Below are 25,020 nucleotides of genomic sequence, written 5' to 3'. Positions count from 1 at the left end.
GCTCTCTTGAAGGATTACTGCACCAATTGAAAATCTCCTAAATGATATATGAATGTGTATTTTTCCCTGCATCCATACTAGCGCTGGATACTATGGTTAATATTTTTTCCCATTTCAGGAAAAAAATAGAATCCTTAATTCTAAGCAAAAACTTTTAGTGACTTTAACATAATAGGACTCTTTTGGAAAGAAATTTGCCTGAGCAGATGTCTCTTGGATGCTGTTTTTATAAGGTTCCATTTAGTGCAATATTTCTGGAGCATATTTTACATTAATAGTAATAATTTTCAAAATGATAAAATCTTCTTTTTGATTTACATAACTAATCTTCCCTTTTAAAAATTATATGGTGGCTGGGTATGGTGGCTTACGCCTGTAATCCTAGCACATTGGGAGGCCAAGGTGGGTGGATTACCTGAGGTCAGGAGTCTCAGACCAGTCTGGCCAACATGATAAAATCCCTGTCTCTACTAAAAACACAAAAAAATTAGCCAGGAGTGGTGGCGGGCACCTGTAATCCCAGCTACTCGGGAGGCTGAGGCAGGGGAGTTGCTTGAATAAGGAGGTGGAGGCTGCAATGAGCCAAGATCATGCTACTGCACTCCAGCATAGGTGAAAGAATGAGACTCCTTCTCAAAAAAAAAAAAAAAATTATGTGGTTACTGAGAAATGATAAATCCCATGATAAGCCAGTTTAATCTCATAGTTTGTCATGAAGATATTTCCAGTTAAAGAAATCTTAATTTAATTCTCCTTCTCAAATTTGAAAATGTTAATATTTTGGTGGCCTGCACTTATTCTTGAGTTCTAGTTGCTACTAAACAACTTAAGGAATAAGCATTTCCATAATGAGTGTTCCACAGAAAATATTTCTGAAAATTATATTCAGAATTAGGGACATTGCCCATGTGGCTAGCATGTCAATTTCAAATTGTTTCCAATTTGACCTTCGAAAATAAGCCTGTTTATTGTTTGATGTTTTCTTCGTTAACTTTAGGATCCCAAGAGAAGTCACTTTGTCTTAATTGCTGGAGAGCCATTAAGAGAACCAGTTGTCCAGCATGGTAAGCTCAAAATGGCAATGATTTTCTTGATTGATTTTCTTTTTCTTTGAAAACAGTATACATGTATAGTATTGTTGGGAAGAATAGCTGTATTTTTTTTGTCCTATCTCTCCATCTACAGATCTGAGGATTTTGTTTAATTTTTCTGTCATCAGACAGAAATATATACATGATGTTTATTCATGTCTTTTTTTTAAGAAACATTTCTTAGATGCCTATCATGTGTAGGATATTGAGTTTGGAACTGTGGGAAGAACAAAAATCGTATTTTTGTATTATGTCATAGGGAATTTTAACTTGAAAAAAGATTCTGCAGTCTGTTGGGAACTTTAACATCCTTTTTATCTTTATCAAAAACAATGGTGATTTCAGTACTGTCCTGTAGTCTATTGCATTTTTAGTAAAAAAAAAAAAAAAAAAAAAATGAAACTCTTAAGAACAGTATTTTAAAATTTCTAAAATAGTAAAGTTATTCTTTGTTTATTAAGAAAAATGAGTAGAGATAACTGATATAGCAGAAATAGTAATGTACATAGACGCAGAAAATCCTGGCTTAAGTACCCTTAACGATGACTTCAACTCTTTGGGTTTTGACTTCTTCATATCATTGTTGTTTGATTAAATGAGGAACATCTAAAAGCAACTAAAACCCAACTTATTACTTAAATAAATGCTTACAAAACACATGTCCACTTCACTAATTATTAAATTCAACATCCATTAAAATCCCATTGCATTTCCCCGCCTTGCGTGAATTCCCAGATATACACAATGATTGCAGTGACCCAAGATCACGCCCCTGCCCTCCAGACTGGGTGACAGAGCAAGACTCTATAGTATAAAAAAAAAACCTGGAACCAAACACCTGGCTCCATCCAAAGCCTCCCATATCCTGTATCTCAAATACCCTTAACAATTCCACCAGCATCTCAGCCTCCCAAGTTAGACACCTGTTCTACCCTGATGCAAAAGTCTTCTTCAAAAATTATAAATCATATTATATTACTCCCTATTTAACCTTACAGTGATTCGTAATCACTTGCAAAAGTAGGTCTAAATTTCTTCCTGTAGATTGCATCCAAAGCCCAGAAGGGTCTGGCTTCTTCCTACATTTCAGATTGCCAGTCTTTTTCTTCCTTTGATCCCTCCTTCCACCACCGTACCCCTATCCCCTCCAGTATTCTTCCAGCATACTAATCCTGAACATGCCTTTCCTCTATGTGTGACTGCTCAAACATCACTCCCTCTGTGAATCCTTTCCTGGATTTCCCCTCCTCCCCTTTCTGTGCCGATTTTATAGTTTTTACATACTTTTATCCTTCCATATTTAACACAGTTTTATAATGATTTGTTTTCATATCTGTGTGATAGATTTGAGCCCTTGAGGAGAGGGAGTCTGCCATTTATTTGTCTTTCATCTTTATGTTTCTAGCTTCTAGCACAATGTCTGTCATTTAATAGGAATTCAATAAATACTTAATAGATAGGAGATTGAATGAATGAATTTAGCTGCCTGGGTTTTTTTCCCTACCTTGTATTCTATTCCCCACAACCTCTCCAAAGATTTCAGCATCATCAAGGCATATTATCCTGTGTCTTCCTTCTCAAGATTTAAATTATAGTGATCATCAAATCTGTGTTGATATGATAACAATGGTTAAGAAATTTGAATGTTTTATTTCCTCTAAGCAATACAGTTATATATTAATCATAATCTTCCAGAGAAAGCCTCCTTAGAGCAGAAGTTCCATAAAAGGAATGTCAGGAACCTCTGCAGGTTAGATGAGGACATATACTGAGTGAACAAGTCTGTCAACTGTTCTGAAGACACTGTCAATGCCATATAAAAGCTGGCTTTGTTTATCTAGCAGATCACAAGAGTGAGACAGTCCATTGCCTCTCTGTCCCTACAATATATGAAGAAAGGGCAAGAAACACACATTGCCTCCTGGTAGATTAGGGGAGGACTTCTTGTACATTTTTAGCAAAACCTGAGTTCAGACCCAGCAATTAGACAAAAGCGTCAGCAAACTATGGTCCATGGGCTACATCTTCCCACTGCATGTTTTTGTAAATGATGTTTTACTGGGGCACAGCCATGCCTATTCATTTTTGTACTATCTATGTCAGTAGGCATTCAATAAATACTTAATAGATAGGTAATAGATAGGCTGCTTTTGCACTTTGATGAAAGAGTTGAGTAGTTGAGACTGACACTGTTTGACTCACTAAATCTGAAATACATACTATCTAGCCCTTCCTAGAAAAAAATTTGCCAACCCCTAGAAAACTTTAAAGAATGATGATTTTGGACTTGAAATTTGTATAATCTTCTGTTTATTGTCAATAGGTGCTGCTAACTTTTAGAAATGACTTAGAATCCTCAAATAAGTATACAGCCTTATATGCTGCGTAGACACCAAAGCTATGATAAGATTTGTCAATTCTTTATATCAGATGGGTTCAGTTATTGACATCAGCTAATGTTATAAAAATAACTACAAAAACAGTTGTGATAGAACCAAATCTAAGACTCTTTTTAATAAAAAATATCACCATTGCTGATGAGAAACCTGTACTGAATGGGTGAGATGCCATTGCATTTATCCGAAGTTTGGTCTTTATAATCAATAATCATACACAATCCCAGTCAAGACACTCATCTTACAGTCCTTGGGGATTGAACACTGTGAAAATAAGCTTCTACTCTTCGGATGTGCTTGGATTTTGTTTTAAATTAAGAACTACAGAAATACATACCGTTTCTAGTGGTAGAGGAAAATGTCACACAGAACTTTCTGAATGTCTGTTTCTGCCCTAGGTCCATTTGTGATGAACACCAGTGAAGAGATTTCTCAGGCCATTCTTGATTTCAGAAATGCAAAAAATGGGTTTGAAAGGGCCAAAACATGGAAATCAAAGATTGGAAACTAGTGGAGAGCAGAAGAATAGGTCTCGATGTGTCCTAGAATTTTGCCATTTGTGGCATCGAGCCATTTGAGGCATTCCATTTCTAAAGCTGATTTAGCCAATGCTTCTAAAGAATTCCACACTAGAGTGATAATGTGGTTGCTGTAACAATAAATGTAGGATATTTCCTGGCACATGCAAATAAACCTAATTATTGTTTCTTTAAAAATCATTGTCTTCATTTGTACCTAAGTTACTGAGCTTCTGTTTAAAAAGTCATTTTGTGTATGTTTGCCTTTTTTTTTTGCATGTATGGATGGATGTTTTTATTATTTTTGTGCATGTGCAGGTTTTTAAAATCATATTTGATTGCTTTCTTTGTGTCATTGGCAGCAGATGCATGAGCATCCTTCTTAAGCAATCGTACTGAGATACAAAGGTCAAGACTATGTGCTGGGGTTTCATGTTACAGGTTATCTGCTTTAAAATAACTGCAGGCCTGAACATTTGAGTTAGTTCTTAAAACTGCCCTGCTATTGGTAGGGACGCAACAGGATTACAGCCAAGGCTTCTCTGCATTTTCTGCCAAAATCTGTGTCAGATTTAAGACACATGCTTCTGCAAGCTTCCATGAAGGTTGTGAAAAAAAGTTTCAATCCAGAGTTGGGTTCCAGCTTTCTGTAGCTGTAAGCATTGGTGGCCACACCACTTCCTTACAAAGCAACTAGAACCTGGGGCATACGGTGGAGAGATTTTTTTTTTTTTATTTGCTGGACATGAAATAAATTTAAAGTGCTTTCTAATTTCAGGTGGAAGACATGTCCGCCTTCTGATTATTTTTGGAGCATGAGAACATTTAACATTTTTTTCATCTCTCCTCATCTGTAAGATTGTGCAAAAAAATTGTACCTTGCCTAATTGAAATCATTTCATTGGATTTTGATCACAACTGATTATTTGGTTTTCTATGTGAAGTTTGGGGATTTCGAACTTTCTTTCTGGAGAATGCCTTTTGAAACAATTTTCTCTAGCTGCCTGATGTCAACTGCTTAGTAATCAGTGGATATTGAAATATTCAAAATGTACGGAGAGTGGGTAGCGGTGAATATTTTCATGATGTTGTACGTCCAGCTGGTGCAGGGCTCCAGTAATGAACAAGGACCAGTGAAGGTAGGTAAGCTCAATTTTTAATGTAATGAAGTTCTTTTTATTGGCGCATACAGAGGACTTTCTTTGCCCTTACTATTTTTGAAACAATATAAAAATGCAGAAATATCCTGGTAGTAAACTGGACAGGATATAGCCTGCATTTGTTAGTGGCTGTTCTTTTTATTAGTCTTACTAAACTTCTGGCCATGAGTATTTGAAGATGCTGGGGTGAGAGTTGGTTGTTTTTTGAAGTTATGGTAGAACACAAGCAGTCTGCAATCTTTTTGGATAGAAAAGTTTCTCCTAGATTGCATATGCAGATGGCACAGTGGTTTTTTAATGAAACATTGATTTGTTTTTATAACTGATAACTTTGTGGGCCATTTATTTTCAGGTCTTTGTGAGCAGCAGAGGTTAGTTTGTTTGATACATTGAAAATTCCAGTGCTTTCTATGGACAGTTTCTGTTTTTGCAAATTACCAATTGTGGTCATCCAGAAAAGTGTTTTCTCACAGAGCGTTTGGTTTTTTGCTTCTTGAAAGGTGTAAAATTCAACACTAATCAAATATTTGGTTCTATGAAAAAGCATCAAATAGAGCTTAATGAATTGAGAGTAATGCAAAGTTTAACCAGAGTGTTACTGAGTGCTGGAACAATATTTGGCCCAATTTTATGCATTTCATAGTTGATATATATTTTCAGCTTCTATTTTGAAAATAATTTGGATGTCATTGTTTTGGCTGAGGTGATGCTAAATCATTATTGATTTAGAAATTTCTGGCCTTGAAAAGACAATTAAATGTGCATTTGAGTTTTTGTAGCTGTTGTTTAAGACATGCATTTCCAACAGGGGTGATATCACCCCCAGCAGGGAAAACTTGGTTCATGGAGGGATGAAAAAAGTTTTACTTTTGATACATAACGCACAGATATACGTAAGGTACATATGGTATGTATTTTAAAATACGGTATGTATTTTAATATATCCGTATTCAAATTTTGTAGGGGAAAAATGTCTTAAAAGGCTCCTGGCTGGCGCTGGTGGTGAGGATGGGGGTTGATATTAAAAAATGGTGAACACTGAGCTGGGGGTGAGTAGAAAGTCACCTTGTCTGGCAGCCAGCACTTTTCTAACTTCTCAAATTCCAAATGTACATGGGAGAAATCAGTCTTCAGCTCCATTTTACTGCCACCAGCCTTGATATTGGACCGCAAGGCCAGATTATAGGTAATAGGGAATCTGGTTGTAAGTATAGGTAACAGTAACAGAAGAAAACAGTCTGTTTTGTTTGAAGTAAGACTTTTCAGACTATCCAGCTTTTTTGTAAGTTCATAAAATGGGAATCCTTTAGATGTGCTGGACTCCTCAAGTTTTAAAATGTTTCCGTTTTCCTTGTAAAACGTCACTTTATCTGATGGTGTAATAAAGGAGACTTTGAATTGTTGGACATAAGTCATATTCTTTAGGTTGCTTAGCTCTTTTAAAGAGCACAAGTGCCAAGAATGTCTCAGGTGTCCTGGGCACTGTGAAGTTTTAAATGCTTTGAATGTACTATTAATATATGAGTTTGTTACGAAGCAACAAAGGAAAGCAGCTGATTTTGCATGTGACAGAAGACAAGTCTTATACATGGAGGGTGAAGCATTATATACTTACTAATATGCTTAGCAATTTTTTTCATTCTGTATTTACTAACACGATTAGCAGTTTTTTTCAGAATATGTCAGAATTTCCTTTAAAAATAATTTCTTTTAAAAAGTGAACCTACATATACTGAACTTACATCTGCCCAGCCCCATTATTTCTGATATGAAAGAAAGGATTGCCTACAGTTAAACAGAAGTTTTGGCATACATGTGACTGGATGGTAAGGGATAATGAGATATATAATATTGGTTATAGCTTTCTTTATTCCCTAACTTAAAAAAAAAGAAAATCTAAGAGGAAATCATGTTTCTAAATGTTAAAGTTCTTGTTAAAATTAAAATTTAGTATGAAAACATATTCATGATGGTAATGGTTTAGGATGGTGGTATTTGAATTTTTTTTTTTTGCTTTGTGAAATAAAATGTTTTATTTATTATAAGAAATTTCTACAGTTTTCCACAGTACTTGGTCCATGTATATGTTCTTCTCCTCCGCCTCTCCTCTTCTAACCACCTGTTTTCCAGAATGGTTGGTGATGCCCAGTTTTCACTTTCTAGCTTTGAACGTTGTTCACTTCTCCAGCTTAGATTAGCATTGCCTCTGAGATCGTTCTACGTGTCTGTGAATAATTTTTTTTTTCCTGTAGCAATCATGAAACAGCTGGCCGTACACTGGACAATTGTGTTTAATGCCATTTGGGTGTAAGGCCTGCTAATTTCATTAGTCCTGCCACTTGTGCTTGCAATGATAGCTGTTTGGAGTCAACAGTGCATGGAACATGTGATTTGAGACAAATCTGTTTGAAAATCTCAATTCGAGATTTCAAATCTACTGTGTATACTGTTTAGCCATTGTTTCTCAGTCTAAGAAGAATATGTTTTCCTCTAGAAATAAGGTTAATCCAGTATCTATGCATGGTTCATTAATATAATCACATTACTGACTAGATGTGGCATTTATTTGTTTCTATTTTCTCCAGCTTTTTAATACAGCTCAGACAGTCATATACAGTTGCACAAGATGTGCACTGTACAACTCTAGGATGCTTCATGCATATCAGCACATCTGTATGTGACATCCCTAAGTACAATGTGGTAGACACTCTGGACATTTGGTAAATAAGTATGTACAACCTTGCTGTCCTCCCATTCACATTGGCTTTCTGGCCAGCGCTATTTCTTGTTTATTTAATAAACGATTCTTGTCTCCAGAAATTTTGTGAGTCTTCTGAAGATGCTGGCGGAAGCCAGCCTTCATAAATCTTTTCAATGTCACTGATGAAGACATGTCACTATTGCAACAAAGGAATACCAGATCATGGTAGGCTTTCATAATTTTTTTGTCTGACAGAATTAGTTTCTTTCTGCTTTATCTTCCCTGTATACTGCTATATTTTTTATCCACTCTTTTTCCTTTTCTTTTTCTTTTTTTTTTATGGAGTCTCATTCTGTCACCACGCTGGAGTGCAGTGGCCTGATCTCTGCCTTCCAGGTTCAAGTGATTCCCATGCCTCAGCCTCCTGAGTTGCTGGGACTACAGGTGTGCACGACCATGCCTGGCTAACTTTTTGTATTTTAGTAAAGACAGGGTTTCACCATGTTGGCCAGGATGGTCTCAATCTGCTGACCTTGAGATCCACCCACCTCAGCCTTCCAAAGTGCTGGGATTGCAGGTGTGGGCCACCGCGCCTGGCCTATCTACCTTTTTTTCTTAATTACACTGGTAGAAGAATATTGCTGGGTGATGGAGTCATTCACATTCTGTGTAAGACTAGAATCAGTCCAAGATCCACAGGAACATGGGATACTTCTAACTTTCATGAGAAGCCACATGACTCACAAGACTTCTTTACCTTTGTGTCGCTTGCCTTCTCCCGAAGTTGTCTCTACAGTGAATTGAATAACAAGGACTGAGGTGTATTTTCCTTATTTAATTCCAGGAAGCAGTCCCACTCCTACTCCGTGCCCTATATGCAGATCCAAAGTCATATACAGGAAAGTCCATTGACTTTGATGCTGGTCAAACGGCCCAACAAGCTCTTGTCCACTTTTCTGTCAGGCACAGTCCTTGGCACAAAGATGTCTGAAATACTTTCCATTAATTTCTTCTTTATGACCTTGTAGATAAATGTATAGAATTATATGCTTCTAAACACATGTGTTTTAACCCAGTTACTCACTTGTAACTGGTGACTGAAACTTTCATATTATTGGTACCCAGGATACAATAGAACCTTCAATATCTTACATCTTCAATATAGTACTTCCTTGTATGACTTATTTCTTAACATAAAAATTCTGTTTTAGACCTGTGGATAAACGTTTACTATAAATCCCAAAGACAATTTCTGGAATGAGAATATAGTATTTGCACACACACATGATTCCATGTAGAACTTGAGGTAATAAAATCTGGGACTCCCAGATACATTTATAATTACCACAGTTGGATGGAGGTGCTACAGAAATAAGCACACAAATGGCAGTAAAATTGTTTCTGAGCACATTTCTAGGCTCAACTTTTTCCTATAACTTAGGATGAGCAGAGAGAGTGAAAACTGTATATAATTGGAAATGTGACTGAGATGAGACAGAGATGAGATGGAAACATTTCTTCTTCCCTTGCTTTTCTGGTGGTAAGTTCACTTTTCTGTCTCCATTGCCACTAGTTCTCAAAGTCCCTATTGAGATACTAGGGCATTAGACAGCAAAGACACCCTGAGCCCCACCCCCCACCCCGCTACTGCATCATGAAAGCCTTAGCTGGTTGTGATGTCCTAGTTCATAAAGAGTCTCCCTTGTCTCTCATTAGAACTTTCCAATATTTGAGAATTCATTCATTTATCTTTTCAACTGGTATTTACTGAACACCTGTATCTCTAGGCACTGTTCTAGGGGCTGTGAATGCAGCAGGAAATAAGACAATGTTTCAATTCTCTTGGAATTTGCATTCCATGTGCGGTGGGTAGAGGCAGACAATATGCAAATCTGTAACATGTCAGGTGTGATCAGTGCTACGAAGACAATCAAGTAGGGGGAGCGGATACCATACTGGGTGAATCAGAGGAGACCTTTCTGATTCAGTTACATCTGTGCAGAGTCCTGAAGGAAATGAGAAAGACAGAGGCAACCATCAGTGCAGTGACTGTGATAGGGGCACAAGTTGGCTTTGATGTCTGGGTATTAGCCAGGGGACTGGTGCAGCTGGAGGTGGGCTGAGTGAAGGCCAGAAGTATAGCCGTTGAGGTTGGAGAAGTAGCCAGGGAAGATCATGTAGGGTGTAACTGTGTTCCCATTAAACTTTATGGACACTAAAAATTGAATTTTATATAATTTTCCTGTATCATGAAATTTTTTAAAACATATGTTTCAACCATTGGAAAATGTAGAAAATTATTCTTAGCTAACAGGCCATACAAAAACAGGCTGTAGGTTGGATTTGGCCCATGGGTCATAGTTTGGCAATTGTGTTATATATAAATCATTATACTATTTTATCTTCATCATGGTACACATCCATACCTGACATGTTTTGTTTGCCTGTGTATACATTTATTGCTTTGTCACCATCTACTAGAATACAAGCTTTTCGAGGAAAGAAACTCTTAATTGTCTTGTTTACTGCAGCATCCCAATCACCAGTGAAAAGCCTGTAATAGAGTAGATACTAAAAACAGTATTTGTTGACTGATGTACTAGGCCTCAGGATTTTTAGATATCCAGGATTAGGATAGGAACTACTGCAATAAATCATCTCCAACACCTACTCTCATGATGGCTTGTCTGACTTCATGATTAAAAAAACAATTCTAAAGCATTTTTTAAGGCAGTATATTCACCCTGTGCTGTTTTCCTGTGGGCAATAAGATAGGATTTGTCTGGATGTAGCAAAGACCCCTCCAATGTCCTTCCAGGCACAAGCCATCTTATAAGGTGTTCCCTTTTAGGAGCCACAGGTATAGAAGGAAGTAATCTGAGCCCATTATGCTAGCCTGTTGGTAACTGAAAGAGAGATGAACAAAGCAGCATCTGGCTGCACAGAGGTCTGGACAAACTTGGACATCTTGATGTTTTCCTTCATCCCTGAGATCCTTAGAAATGCTACCTATGCTTTCATTTTTTGCTAGGTGGTTTGTAAAGTCATGGTAAATTATGGCAAAGTACTACGGTCAGATACTTTATCAGTCAGGCTAGGCCAGGATATGCTGTGAAAACAAACACTCCCAAAATCTTGGTGGCTCATAAACAACAGAGACATTATTGCTTATACCAGCCTGGTTCATCTGGGGTCAATTCCACATGAGGATGAAGCTGGCTGAGTATCCAATCTTGAATGTTAGGAATCACTGTGACAGAGGGAGGGAGAGCTCCAGAGAGCCTCAACCTGGCACTTAAATTCTCTGGCCCAGAAGTGACACGTATTACTTCTAGTTGTAGCCCCTTGACCCACTGCTTCATTTAGCCAGAAAGGGCCAGGAAGTGCAATCCCACCATGCGCTCAGAAGGCAGAGAGATGGAAATTCTTGACAAACAGCATAAATGACTATGACACACAACTTTGCTGGCTTCTGAGTGCTTCTGAACAACTTTGACTGTAGAATGTAAAAACATTCCCAATCTTACCTCAGTGCTGGAAAATGAACTGTATTGAGACAACTTGGGAGGAGTAGAAGGAGATGGAATAAAAAGAAAAAAATTCACTGATTTTCATCATGCCGCCTTTAATGCATGGAAGAAGGTATACTTCGCTTAGAAAATCACATTATCACATTCAGAACAACTTTAGTGAAGATGGGAAACAACCATGGCTGGTCAAGGGATAAAGTGGGCTGAAGAGAGACACGTTTATTTCTCAGGAGGCATCTCCTCCCTGGGAAAAGGAAAGACACATTCAGCTCAGTAAATATTTGTGAAATGCCTGCCATGTGCCAGGCATATGAGTGGAAATGATGTTTTTATAAAATAAAGATGTCTTAAGTATTTGCATGTCTTACCAAGAGGGAGTTCAATTTGGCCAGTGGGAAGGATAATTTTATGCCTGAAACTTTAGTAATGTAAATTTTTATGCTGATTCTCTTTTTGTCATTCACTGAGTATTCCTAAGTAACTATAACACTCACATGTTGGAGATAAGTATTGCTTTCCTGAAATCTAGGTTTGGCTAACATTGCTTCTGGAGAGAGAAAATGACATATGTTGGATGTCCCTGTAGCAAATTTTTGCTGTTGCTTACTGTTCTATTATAGAGAGTGTTAGAAACAGTGTAATTTTGATTGAATGAGTATGCTAAAATCACCCTAGTTAAGAAACTGCACAAAAAGAACAGAGTGGAATGAAAAAGTGAAAACAACTTTGCAATGATGTACTTGATTTCTAACTACATTGTCACAGCAAGACTGGGGATGACTGGGCATCTTAGAGAGTGCAGATGATGTTGATAAGAGGAAGAGGAGATCAGCGGATGTTGATATGGGACACTAGATCCTTAGGAAGAAATGTGAAAGAGGGTGTGCTGGGCTGACTGCCTCTGGCACAGCAGGGCTGCTTTGTAGAAGGGACAATAAAGTTTTGCATAAGGATCTTTTTCCCATCCAATGGATTATGCTATACTTTGGCTGGAATAATGCTGTAGCAGTTAGCCATTGCCACAGTAATGCTGTGTTACAAAGCAGTCCAAATTTCAGCGACTTAAAGCATCACTACCTTATTCTTATGTCTGATTCAGATGGGGGTCAGAGGATTAAGGTTCAAGGCATAGGTTGGGTGCAGGTTAGCCCCACATGTCTTTCATCCTCCTTTGATCAGTGGGCTAGCAGGAGCATGTGCTTGCACAGATGGCGGAAATAGAAAACAGCCCAATCATAGGTGAGTTTCAAGCCTCTGCTTGCATCATGTCTTGTAATGTCCCATTGGTCAAAGAAGATCATATGACCCAACATCAGTAGGTCTGGGAAATATATCCCTCCCTCAGAGAGTTGGGAGTGGAAATGAAATTGTTTTTAACAATAGCCTAATCACCATAAAGGTTTTGGGTGGTGTTCTTAGACGTTGGGCTCTTGATCTTAGAGATCAGTGATAGAGAGACTGTAACAGACCTCAGGAACCCCTTGGGGTTATTCAGAGCATACTTCTAGAGGGTCTGGGGTTGTCTTGGCATTCAAGCCCATCCCACACTCATCTGCCCCCACATATCCTAAGCACAGCTGTGTCAAGTGAGAACAGAGGCATTTGTGTACAGCACAGATTTCAAACACATAAAGGCAGGGCATGACCATCTCCCCCATGATCTGGCTGGGAGAAAACCATGAGCAGCCTCATCAAGTTGGAGGATGTGGAGGTCCCAGGCATTTTAGCCCCCTAGTATATCCTTAAAAAACCCAGACAGCCATGCACACACACACACACACACACACACACACACACACAAATGCATATGCACACACATATACATTCACACACACATATACACATTCACACAAATGCACATGCACACACACATACATTCACACACACACACTTTTCCTGCATTTGTAGCTCCTTTCCTCAGTCTAAGTTTAATTAAACAACCTGGATTTTGTATATATTCATTTAAATATAGAATTGCATAAAGAAAAGAGCGACCAGAGCCACCAGTGGTAGCATGAGGCCTCTGAAATGAAAGACGAGCTCACCCCACCCTTAAATGGCCAGGTTTCTGGATTTCAGAGAACCAAGATCAGACCCTTGGCAGGTTCCATCTGAGTAGCCACAGCAGCTATAGCTACACCAATAATGATTAGCAAGTGTGTGTTCTCCCTGCCCTTGGTTAGTACCCCCCATACCATCAGGTGTCATCTACTCTAGGTAAAGCCAGACCCTAATAACAAAACACCAAAATGTAAAATGTGGGTTGTTTTTCTCTTTACATACCTCTGAAGACATGTAAAGCCTGAGCAGATACCTTAGAATTCACCTTCTACCTGAAAACACCTCCTAGAACCATTTTAAAAAGGAGATGGAGGCAAGGTGGAGAGAAAAAGTTTGTCTTTGATTTACCCTGGTAAAGTTGTCTTGTTTTTTAATTTTTGATGTTTATTTACTGTGATTGGAGTTGTCAAGTCTTACTCTTTTCAAGCTTACCTCTCTGGCTCCTAAGAAATATCAACGGCCATAAAACAGACTTCTAAATCCCAACACATAGGACACACCTTGAGAAAGGAAAGAAAGGAATCCAATATTTATTGTGTGCCTACTGTATACCTGACCCTTTCCTACACATGGCCTCATATAATCTCTTCATCAGCTTAATGAGTTGTCTATTATTAACAATCCTGCTTTATAAATGAGGAAACCAAGTCTTAAGGAAGTTAAATATCATATCCTCAGTCAAATAGCTTAAAAAAAAAAAAGTGCCTTGATTCAAAGACAGCTTATTTTTTTTAAACTTACTATAGAGTAAAATGGATTTTTCCCTTTTGGTGTGTAGTTCTATGAATTCTAACACATGTATAGATTTATATAACCACAACCATAATTAAGGTACAGAACTATTCCATCATCCACCCCAAAATTCACTTATGTTATCCTTTTACAGTCAGACCTTCCTCCCAGCCTCCTAACCTCCCAACCTCTGGCAATCACTGATCTGTTCTCCTTCACTGTCATTTTGGATGTTTTTGGTTCATTGTCATTTTGGTTTTTTGGGAATGTCATATAAATGGAATCATACAATATGTAACAGTTTGAGATCGTCTTCTTTTACTCATACTGCCTTTAAGATTCTACCAGTGTCTTAGTTGTTCATTCCTTTTTTTTTTTTTTTTTTGAGACAGAGTCTCAAACTGTTGCCCAGGCTGTATTGCAATGGTGGGATCTTGGCTTACTGCAATCTCTGCCTCCTGGGTTCAAGCAATTCTCCTGCCTCAGCCTCCCGAGTAGCTGGGAATGCAGGCATTCGCCACCATGCCCAGCTAATTTTTTTTTTTGTATTTTTAGTAGAGATGGGGTTTCACTATGTTGGCCGGGATGGTCTCCATCTCCCAACCTTGTGATCCCCCTGCCTCGGCCTCCCAAAGTGTTTGGATTACAGGCGTGAGCCATCGCACCCGGCCCAGTAGTTCATTCCTTTTTATTGCTGAGTAGTATTCCATTGATTGCTGAACCATTCACCCATGAATTGACACCTAAGTTGTTTTCAGGTTTTTTGGCTATTGTGAATAAAGCTACTACAAACATTCATGCACATGTATTCATGTGAACATAAGGCTTCATTTAAAAATCCCTAGGAGTAGGACTGCTGGGTCATATGGTAAGCATATGTTTATAAGAAACTGCAAACACATTTTCCAGAGTGTTATACCATTCAAAGCCAGTTTTGAACAATTCAAATCTATGCTTTCTCCTCTCCAGTAAGCTGTTTCTCCAGACGACAGAGTGGTTTACAGGCAAAACTTCATCTTGGGGAATGTTATTTCCACTTGAGAGCTATGGGAGGCAAAGTTACAAACTTCAGCTCAGAGTCACAAATCTAACATGATCTGGGACGATACCTCCACAGGTGGGGGTGGGAGAACATTTGCTGAGGCAGGCTGGGAGCAGAGAGAGACATTGCAGCTTGGACCCCAAACCAGGAAAAATTTAGTGGTTTTGGTTGAGCCTGAATCATCAGGTTAAACAGGAAATGCAAAATGCTCTTCCAGTGAAACAGAAGCTGCTAAGAGGTAGCATGGAACTATTTGTATTGCAACCAAATCCACCTCCCCAAACCCACTGCAATGGGAAATTGCTGACTGCAGTGTCCCTGAACTCCAGGGGTAAGTAAGCAGAGAACCATGCTCCCAGGGGACACTTGTAAATCTTTAAGCAAATCTAGGGAAAGTTGTGTGAAATGTATCCCTTCCATAACTCATCCTAAAGCTTCTGGGGATTCTAAATACACAAATCATATTCATAACACCCTTTTATCACCAAGCTTCCTGACGACAAATTGCCAACACAATTTGACAAAGAAAATAGCACCAATACACCAATAGTTTTTCGGTTTTTTTTTGTTTGTTTTTTTGTTTTTTTTTTGAGACAGAGTCTTGCTTTGTTGCCCAGGCTGGAGTGCAGTGGTGCGACCTCAGCTCACCACAACCACGGCCTCCCAGGTTCAAGTGATTCTCCTGCCTCAGCCTCCTGAGTAGCTGGGACTACAGGCATGCACCGCCACGCCCAGCTAATTTTTTTGTATTTTTAGTAGAGATGGTGTTTCGCCGTCTTAGCCAGGATGGTCTTGATCTCCTGACCTTGTGATCTGTCCATCTCAGCCTCCCAACATGCTGGGATTACAGGTGTGAGCCACCGTGCCCAGCCTACCAATAGTTTTTTAAAGCCTTGGAAGGATAGTCCTAGACCCACAGCTGTCAAGAGGTCCAGGGATGAATTTAACAAAGCTGGCCTCCTTTCCCATATATATAGAACAAGAGGATTGTTAATAGCATGGGATTGGAATGGCTCAAGAAAAGCTCTTTGCAGCTCTTTGAGAAAAGTAGCCAGAGTCTCCACTTAAACCTTCTTTGCTGATGGTCTTACAGCTCAAAACCAAGATTGGAACCAGCTTTGTACTCCCAAACCAAGCACCTTCCACTTGGCATATATATTTATATTCTCATTTATATCTTCTTTCAAATAGCTTTTAGCATTCTCTTTTGAAAGGATTATAATTTATACTTTTCTATTGAATTCAGTAGGCTAAAGCAGTACCTATTATCTTTAATTTTATTTTGTAAAATTGGTTGTTTTGGCTTTTTGGGAATTTGAGAGGCAAGTTAATCTGTCATTTAGGATGGCATCATGTAAGGCAGCCAACTTCATCATGCTATTTAGCCTGAAAAACCATATTGATCTTCAACCTTAAAAAAGTACAGGTTGGGAGCTGACCTGCAAACAGTCAGATATCTTGAGATAGGAAAAGGATTTACAAATTCAGGTCAGAAAGATATTCATACAAATATTTTGAACCCAAGGTATGCATCAAGTAGATTTAAAGACTATTTCTGAGCATGGATCAACCATTTGAGGACTAGTGGATTTGTATGAAATTCAAGAGCTAACCTGGGTCTTGTAAGTTAAAATAAGCATTTCTCATGCCCTACATTAGTAGTAGAGACAGTATAGAGAGTTCCTATATAACCCTCACCTATCTTCCTCTAAGGCTAATACCTGGGAAGTTTTAAAAAAAAATCCTGATGGCAGCCAGGCACAGTGGCTCACGCCTGTAATCCCAGCACTTTCGGAGGCCAAGGCAGGTAGATCACAGGGTCAGGAGTCAGAGACCAGCCTGGACAACATAGTGAAACACCGTCTCTACTAAAAATACAAAAAATTAGCTGGGCATAGTGGTGAGCGCCTGTAATCCCAGCTACTCGGGAGGCTGAGGCAGGAGAATTACTTGAACTGGGAGGCAGAGGTTGCAGTGAGCCGAGATCGCGCCATTGCACTCCAGCCTGGGCAATAGTGCGAGACACCATCTCAAAAAAAAAATTCCTGATGGCAAAGCCACAGCTCAGACCCACAAAATGAGAATCTCTGAGATTGGGATTCGAGCATCAGCATTTCTTTCAAACTTATTCCCAGGTAGACTCAAGAAGAAGCCAAGATTTTGAACCTCTGCTTTCCACTCTTCTCAAAGTGCTGTCGGCCAACCAAGAGTATTGCCATCACCTGGGAACTTGCTAGAAACCATTTTGTCAAACTCATTTCCTGGTATGACAATGACTCTGGCTATTGCAACTGGGTGGTGTACCTCATGGTCCACATGGCCTCCAAGGAGTAACACCCCAGGACCATCAGCCCAGTGAGAGCATGAGAGAAAGAGAGAGGCCCTCAGCTGCTTGGGAATCCCTGCCACATTCAGTCCCTGCCACACTGAGAATCTCCTCTCCTCACAATTTCCATGCAGACCCTCTGAAAAGGAAAGGGCCTAGGGAACCCCACTTTGTCATGTACCACCAATAATGTTCCCTGTACTCAGCCAAAAAAAAAAAAAAAAAGAAAGAAATGCAGCACCCTGTCTTGCCCCAAATCTGCTGCATCAGAATCTGCATTTTAATGAAATCCTCAGGTACGCACATTAAGTTTTGAGAGGCAGTACTATATATAAAATATTCAACAGACCACACAAACCTGGGTCCAATTGCTATTTGTCAGATACATGTATGTATTTATTATTTATAAATTCCTTCATCAGATATGTATTGTGTGCTTATTACTTAAAAAAGATGAATCAGACACATAGCCTACCCTCAAAGAGATCGCAGTCTAGGAAGGGAAATACAATGTGCTCATAAATAATATAGTCTAAGTTAGGGATGTCACAAAATGTTTGATGGAAGAAGTGGCATTTATTTTGGACCTGGAATGAGAACTGAAAGAAAATGTTCAAAAGACAAGTGATGTAGTGATGTAGTTTGAATACACGAATAATCTCAGGGTTACTTTTTCTATAGCTTTTGGTGAATCAAATTGTTTATTAATTTATTCATACATTTAATAAATATTTGTTCAGCTCTTACTGTTGCTATAAGACAGATACCAATACTGCTTAAGTGGCTTTTACAACCTAGTGGTGAAGACAAGTGGATAACAAGAATGACACAGTTGATTAGTGTTAGTGGTAGTGTTGTGAAGGTGCTAGAAATCCATGTGACAGACAGACGAGACCTAGGCAGGGGTGGGAGTTATGGAGGAGGTTTCCCTGAGAAGGTAACATCTAAGCTAGAAAGATTTAGTTAGACGAAGAGTGAACGGCATGCCAGGCAAAGGAAACAGCATGGACTAAGGTCAAAGCAAGAAGAAATGAACGAAAGAGCAAGTTGATAAAATGAATGTCCAGTAATATGTCCAGTCATGTCCATTGAAAAATTCAACATTTTTCATTGGCTCCCAAATTGGGTCAAAGTAGCCTAGTCTTCAAACTGGCAGTCCTTCCTCTTTTTAAAAATTTTATACAGCTATATTGATATAGAATTTGCATACTATAAAATTTTCCTTTCGCTTATTTTCATTCAAGAATTTTAGGAAATTTACTGAATTGTATAGCTATCATCCACATAATCCCAGCCTCAAGCAGCCAGTAATCTATTTTTTCTCTCTAGGGATTGGAAACTTAAGAGTGGAATTAGTTGGTTGTATAATAAATTTAGCTTCTTAGAAAACTGCTGAACTCTTTTCCAAAGCAACAATACCATTTTACAGTTTCATCAGCCATGCATGAGAGTTCCTATTGCTCCATATACCTTACAACACTTGGTATTGTCAGTCTTTTTGTTTATAGCCATTCTACTGGGTGTGAAGTGGTATCCCATTTCACCAACCCCTCTTCCTAACTAATTTGCCAGATCTCCCACTCCTAAACCTGCTCTATGCCCAACCAAAGTGAACCCCTTGCTGTTTTTTTTTTTTTTTTTTTCAGTGAGGCTCCTTGATATCCGCAAATTATGCCTTTCTTCACTCTTCGAATGTGTTACTTGACTGGATATGTATTTTCGGTGAGGGAGAAGGGCTGGAAATTGAGAGCTCAAATTGGTAGGAGTACAGAAGACTTTTGACTTTCTCACAACATGGGGCCACTTTCAAGTTTCTCCTACAAACCCCACCACCATACTTTTCCAAATATCTTGCCTGTCACCTTGGTCACACATGACCTAGTTTAATACTTAAGAAGCTATGGAGATGCTCATGCTTCCTCAGGGGAGAAAACTGTGTGAACTTAGCAATTAACAAAAAGAAAGGAAAAAAAAAGAAATTAACAAAATGAGAAATGACTACCCTTGAAATTATACCACAGAAAGGAGCATACATTCAAATAATAGTGAAGTCTTATTAAAAAGACTTTAAGCCTCCCAATTTAGAAGCTGGCTTGTGATAGCCAAGAAATTACAGAATGATTTGTTATTTACGAGTGAAATTGCTAGTAGTCTTGGATTAATCGCCACAAAAATGCTGCCACTGTAATAAAAAGCAGAGATCTGGTAACCCTGTTTCACTTCCTTCCTCTTAATGAAAGCCTTTTAGTTATTTTAATTTTGATTAGCACTTCCCTCAGAAAATAGGAAGAAATTAGGAGCAACTTACTTGGCAAAGGTTTAGTAATTAAAACCACTGAAATCAATGGTTTAAGTATGTATTTGGGATAATATTCATGCTTTTTAATTTTTATTTTTGTCTTACCCAAGTGGATAATATAAAGTTGACTATACAAAAATCAACCATTGCAGAAAGCCTGTTAGAAAGAAGCAGCCATTCTTGAACTCTTTGAAAATGTCTGCCCTCGATGAATTAGTTGTCAGGTTTCTACTTATGTTAAATTGTTAATACTTTCACTTCAAATAGCAAAATGACTGCAATTTTCAAGTTATTTCAAACTAGGTTTTAAATTCTGGGGTTGAAAGTAAGCTTAAATAACTGAGTACTCAAGTAAATACTGCATTTTTTTATGATGAAGCAAGTCGTATGAGCCATTTAATTACTTTAATTCAATCCAGAGATTTGATATTTTCTCCTGAGTTCTCACAGTTGGATAGTTTAAAAATATTTCTAGGATTAAATTGAAACCTGTGATAACTATAATAAAGCCATACATCTGTCTGTATTTTTGGTTTCTCTCTCTCTTTTTTCTTTTTCTTTTTCTTTCTTTCTCTTTCTTTCTTTCTTCTTTCTTTCTTTTTCTTTCTTCCTCTCTTCTTTATTTCTTTTTCTTTTCTTTTCTTTCCTTTCTTTTTTTTGACAAGATCGCACTCTGTCGCCCAGGCTAGAGTGCGAGTGGCAAAATCATGGCTCACTGCAACCTTGACCTCCCCAGGCTCAGGTGATCCTTCCACCTCAGTCTCCTGAGTAGCTGGGAGTACAGGTGTGCACAAGCACACCTGGCTAATTTTTGTATTTTTAGTAGAGACGGGGCTGTCACCACATTTCCAGGCTGGTCTCGAACCCTTGGGGCTCAAGTGATCCTCCCGCCTGTGCTTCACAAAGTGCTGGGATTACAAGTGTGAGTCACCATGCCTGGCCTTGTATTTTTTGATAGTATTGAATGAAATTTGCCTCAATAAATAAAAATCCTTTCAATATGCTTCAACTTTAAAATCTTTAAAAAGCTGCTTAGTTTCATTATTTTCATGTGCAAGCAGCATTGTCACAAAGTTTTATTTTGAAGACTGAATTGTATAAGGAGTACTGTCCAACTAGAAGAGAACAAATAATCAGGAAAAGAGAGATTATTGACAAATGAGCCTTAGTGGAGAATCATTGAATTTCAAAGCTGCCAGAGATATTAGGAATTGTTCAGTTTCACCTCCAGATTTCTTAGATGAAGAAGCTATGGCAAGCCAATTTCACAAACCCGATCTATGATCCTTATGCTCCCCACTCCTCTCACTCCCAGAATGTTGCCTGATTCAAACATTATAGCAAAGTGAGAAACCACAGGTATGAGCTCATTGAGCTTACCAGGCAGTCCTGCCATCTATAGACCCATGTCATTCTGCATTTTCCTCTTGGTTATGAGGGTGATTCTCTCATCTATTCACCCTATGTCCACTTATCTCTGCTACTTATGTCAAACCAACCCTTCTAGGTCCTGCCTTAGTTCTCCTGCATATGCTTTCACTTTCTTCCTGTCTGTTGCCTCTTTCCCCCAGCTTGTAATTCTCCTGTCTTTATTAAAAACATGCACCCACAGACACACACTCACATCTGGATTCTCAAGTACGATAACCTTGTAGATTCATGTTTTGAGATTGTTCTTAGTCCGTGGAATATAAAACTGACTGAATGATGGTAAACATCTGCAGATGACAGATGTTTATTTTCTTCCACCCTCCTCTCTCAGCACAATTCTTCAGCCACACTGGTCCTTTGCCTCCTCCCTCATCCCAGCTCTACAAGTAGCCTCAGCCTGCATATTCCAACCACCCAGCAAAATAAACACCCAGTAACTACAGAGTCAGCAAAAGAAAATCCGAGACCCTAGCCAGAGACAGATCAACTTATCATTTCTCAAGCATATTCCAGGAAGGATCTCCATTCATTCTGTCCCAATATACCTCTACATTCTTTGTTCTGATGATCACATAGAATTTATTGTACACATGTATCATTATTTGTATAACTAAGCCCCCAATTTTGAACAAGAGGCTACATACTAAAAGTCTTTATCTACCGTCTTTTTTTTTTCTTTCAAACCCATCCAATACAGTTGCACTGTATCTGCCAATACAGTTCATAAAACTGAATGGAAAGCAAACTCCATAGGAGTATTTGATAACTCTGTAAGAGTATTAAACTCTTTTACTTCTAGAGTGTAAAACTCTAGAAAAGTATTTTGTCAGAAAAAAATCATGTTTTTGAAATAGTAGGTTTTAAAAGAAAATAAAGACAGAGGGTTAGAAGTGAGAAAATTCAGGTTATCAGGGGCTTGATATCTGTGTGTGTGTGTGTGTGTGTGTGTGTGTGTGTGTGTGTGTGACTGTAGGCAGGTTACTGAGACCTTTGTGGATCAATTTCTCAAACAGGTAACAGATGAAAACAACTGTCATTAGCTACTGTCACAAAATCGTATGATAAACATCTGTATTCATTTCCTGTGGCTGCCGTAACTAATTATCACAAACTTGGTGGCTTAAAATAGCAGATATGAAGGCCAGGCATGGTGGCTCATGCCTGTAATCCAAGCACTTTGGAGGCCAAGGTGGGCAGATCACCTGAGGTCGGGAGTTCAAGACCAGCCTGACCAAAATGGTGAAACCCCATCTTTTTATTAAAAATAAAAAAATTTTTTAAATATAACAGATATTTATTTTCTCACAGCTTTGGAGTCAAGAATTCCAAAATGGAAGGGTCAGCAAGGCTGCACTCCCTCCAAACACTCTTGGAGAGAATCTTTTCTTGCTTCATCCAGCTTCTGATGGCTCTAGGCAATCCCCGACTTGTGGCTGCATCAGTTGTCCCTGCCTCCATCTTCACATGGCCTTCCTCTTCTGTCTCTTATAAGGACACTTGTCATTGTGCAGTATTTAGGGTCCCCATAATCCAGGAGGATCTCATTTTAAGATCCTTAACTTCATTACATCTTTACAGATCCTTTTTCCAAAATAAGGTAATGTTCACAGGTTCTGGGGGTTAAGATGTGGACATATCATTTTGAGGTCCGCCATTTAATGCACTGCAATATTCTTTGTAAGTGTTCTGAGAACCCAGGAGGAATAAGTAAATCCTCTGATTCAATCAAGAATGAGCAGAATGTGAATCAAAAATACTAGAAGATATCCTTTTTCCTGGGCACTGACATACATTTCAATAATATCTCTAATTTCTTTACGGATGTATTTGCATTTCTAAGTGTAAGCAATGAAGATTATTAGGATAAATTTAAAATTCGGTAATTTGTTTTTAAACTGATTTTTTTTTTTTTTAAGCAGTCATCCCAGTCCATATTAGAACGATCTGAACAGCAGATCAGGGCTGCTTCTAGTTTGGAGGAACTACTTCGAATTACTCACTCTGAGGACTGGAAGCTGTGGAGGTGCAGGGTGAGGTTCAAAAGTTTTACCAGTATGGACTCTCGCTCAGCATCCCATCGGTCCACTAGGTTTGCAGCAACTTTCTATGACATCAAAACACTAAAAGGTAGGTGTGTGGATGTGGAGACAAATTCTTTCTCTCTATAAGATAGTGACAAACACACTTACTTTCTCCAAAAGTCTGGGAAGGGCACAAAGTGTCAGAGGGAGAATGAAACTCAGTCTTTGATTTCGTAACTTCAGTGTTAGTGGAGAATCTTGATTTTTTAATGATTACTTCACAGAAAAATATATTCAATATAATTTTTTGAGATAAACACAAAAGAACATTTCAAAATATAGAAATAAGTTTAACTGAAGGATGTAGGGGCAAAGAAAACCCAGAAAGACTGTTGTTCTCAATAGAAAAAAATCATCAGGTTTACTTAGAAAATAAAACCTGGGAATTCACCCACAAAGAGCATTCTACTGCCATGCATGCATACATACAAATCAATAGATGGCCAGGCATGGTGGCTCATGCCTGTAATCCCAGCACTTAGGGAGGCCAAGGCAGGCAGATCACTTGAGCCCAGTGGTTTGAGACCAACCTGGACAACACGACGAGACTCCATCTCTACAAAAAAATAGAATAAAATAGCTGAGCACATGTCTGTATTCCCAGCTACTTGGAAGGCTGAGGTGGGAGGATCACCTGAGCCCAGGAGGTCGAGGTTATAGTGAGCCATGATCACATTACTGCACTCCAGCCTGGGCAACAGAGCAAGATCCTGTCTCAAAAAAACCACCACCCACAAACCAATAGATTAGGTATAGCTTTTTTTTTATTTCTGCAAAGTTTTGTGATTTTTAATAAAAGTGAAAAGTAAAAGTTGGATACTGAGTTGTAGTATTGGGTACTGGTATTGCTAGAATAATGAAGGGAGAAAATTCTCAAGGCAAAATGATCAAAACTCCAGACTACAAAATAACATAATTTGAAATAAGGGTAATGATTATGCTCTAGTAAGGTATGAAGGTTCTTTAAAACAAAACCGGGCGCGGTGGATGACCCCTGTAACCCCAGCACTTTGGGAGGCTGAGGCAGGTGGATCACCTGAGGTCAGGAGTTCAAGTCCAGCCTGAGCAACATGGTGAAACCCCATCTCTACTAAAAATACAAAATTAGCTGGGCATGGTGGTGCACACCTTTAATCTCAGCTACTTGGGAGGCTGAGGCAAGAGAACTGCTTGAACCCGGGAGGTGGAGGTTGCAGTGAACCAAGATCCTGCCATTGCACTCCAGCCTGGGCAACAAGAGTGAAACTCTGCTGTCTCAACAAAAAGAAAGAGGCCAGTGCGGTGGCTCATGCCTGTAATCCCAGCACTTTGGGAGGCTGAAGTGGGCAGATTACGAGGTCAGGAGATCAAGACCATCCTGACCAACATGGTGAAACCCTGTCTCTACTAAAAATACAAAAAAAATTACCTGGGCGTGGTGGCACATGCTTGTATTCCCAGATACCCAGGAGGCTGAGGCAGGAGAATTACTTGAATCCGGGAGGCAGAGATTGCAGTGAGCTGAGATCGCACCACTGCACTATACCCTGGGTGATAGTGCGAGACTCCATCTCGAAAGGAGGGAAGGAAGGAGGGAGGGAGGAAGGGAGGGAGGGAGGGAGGGAGGGAAGGAAGGAAGGAAGGAAGGAAGGAAGGAAGGAAGGAAGGAAGGA

The 25,020-nt window shown here is 38.9% G+C and overlaps 2 protein-coding genes across 5 annotated transcripts in view; both read left to right on the top strand.

The window, feature by feature from the left end:
- PIR (pirin) overlaps positions 1 to 4,203 on the top strand; it is a 120,663-nt gene extending 116,460 nt beyond the window's left edge. The window contains exons 10-11 of the mRNA XM_032285962.1: positions 998 to 1,064; positions 3,886 to 4,203. Coding sequence (XP_032141853.1) covers positions 998 to 1,064; positions 3,886 to 3,998 — 180 coding nt within the window. The 3' untranslated portion in view covers positions 3,999 to 4,203. The remainder of the gene's footprint in view (positions 1 to 997; positions 1,065 to 3,885) is intronic.
- Positions 4,204 to 4,298: 95 nt separating this feature from the next.
- The window catches only part of VEGFD (vascular endothelial growth factor D), a 37,063-nt gene continuing 16,341 nt past the window's right edge, over positions 4,299 to 25,020 (top strand). Inside the window, exons 1-2 of one of the 4 annotated variants that reach the window (XM_032285960.1) lie at positions 4,299 to 5,144; positions 23,204 to 23,414. In XM_032285960.1, coding sequence (XP_032141851.1) covers positions 5,055 to 5,144; positions 23,204 to 23,414 — 301 coding nt within the window. In that variant the 5' untranslated portion in view covers positions 4,299 to 5,054. Of the gene's footprint in view, positions 5,149 to 23,203; positions 23,415 to 25,020 lie in introns of all 4 variants that reach the window. The other 3 variants (XM_032285959.1, XM_032285958.1, XM_032285961.1) reach the window with 3 other exon arrangements.

This window comes from Sapajus apella, unplaced genomic scaffold (genome assembly GCF_009761245.1).
Source record: "Sapajus apella isolate SASKATOON/1434 unplaced genomic scaffold, GSC_monkey_1.0 scaffold17, whole genome shotgun sequence".
In the NCBI taxonomy this organism is placed as follows: Eukaryota; Metazoa; Chordata; class Mammalia; order Primates; family Cebidae; genus Sapajus; species Sapajus apella.
Note: the sequence above shows the minus strand (reverse complement) of the source record. Positions and strands in the feature narration are given on the sequence as shown.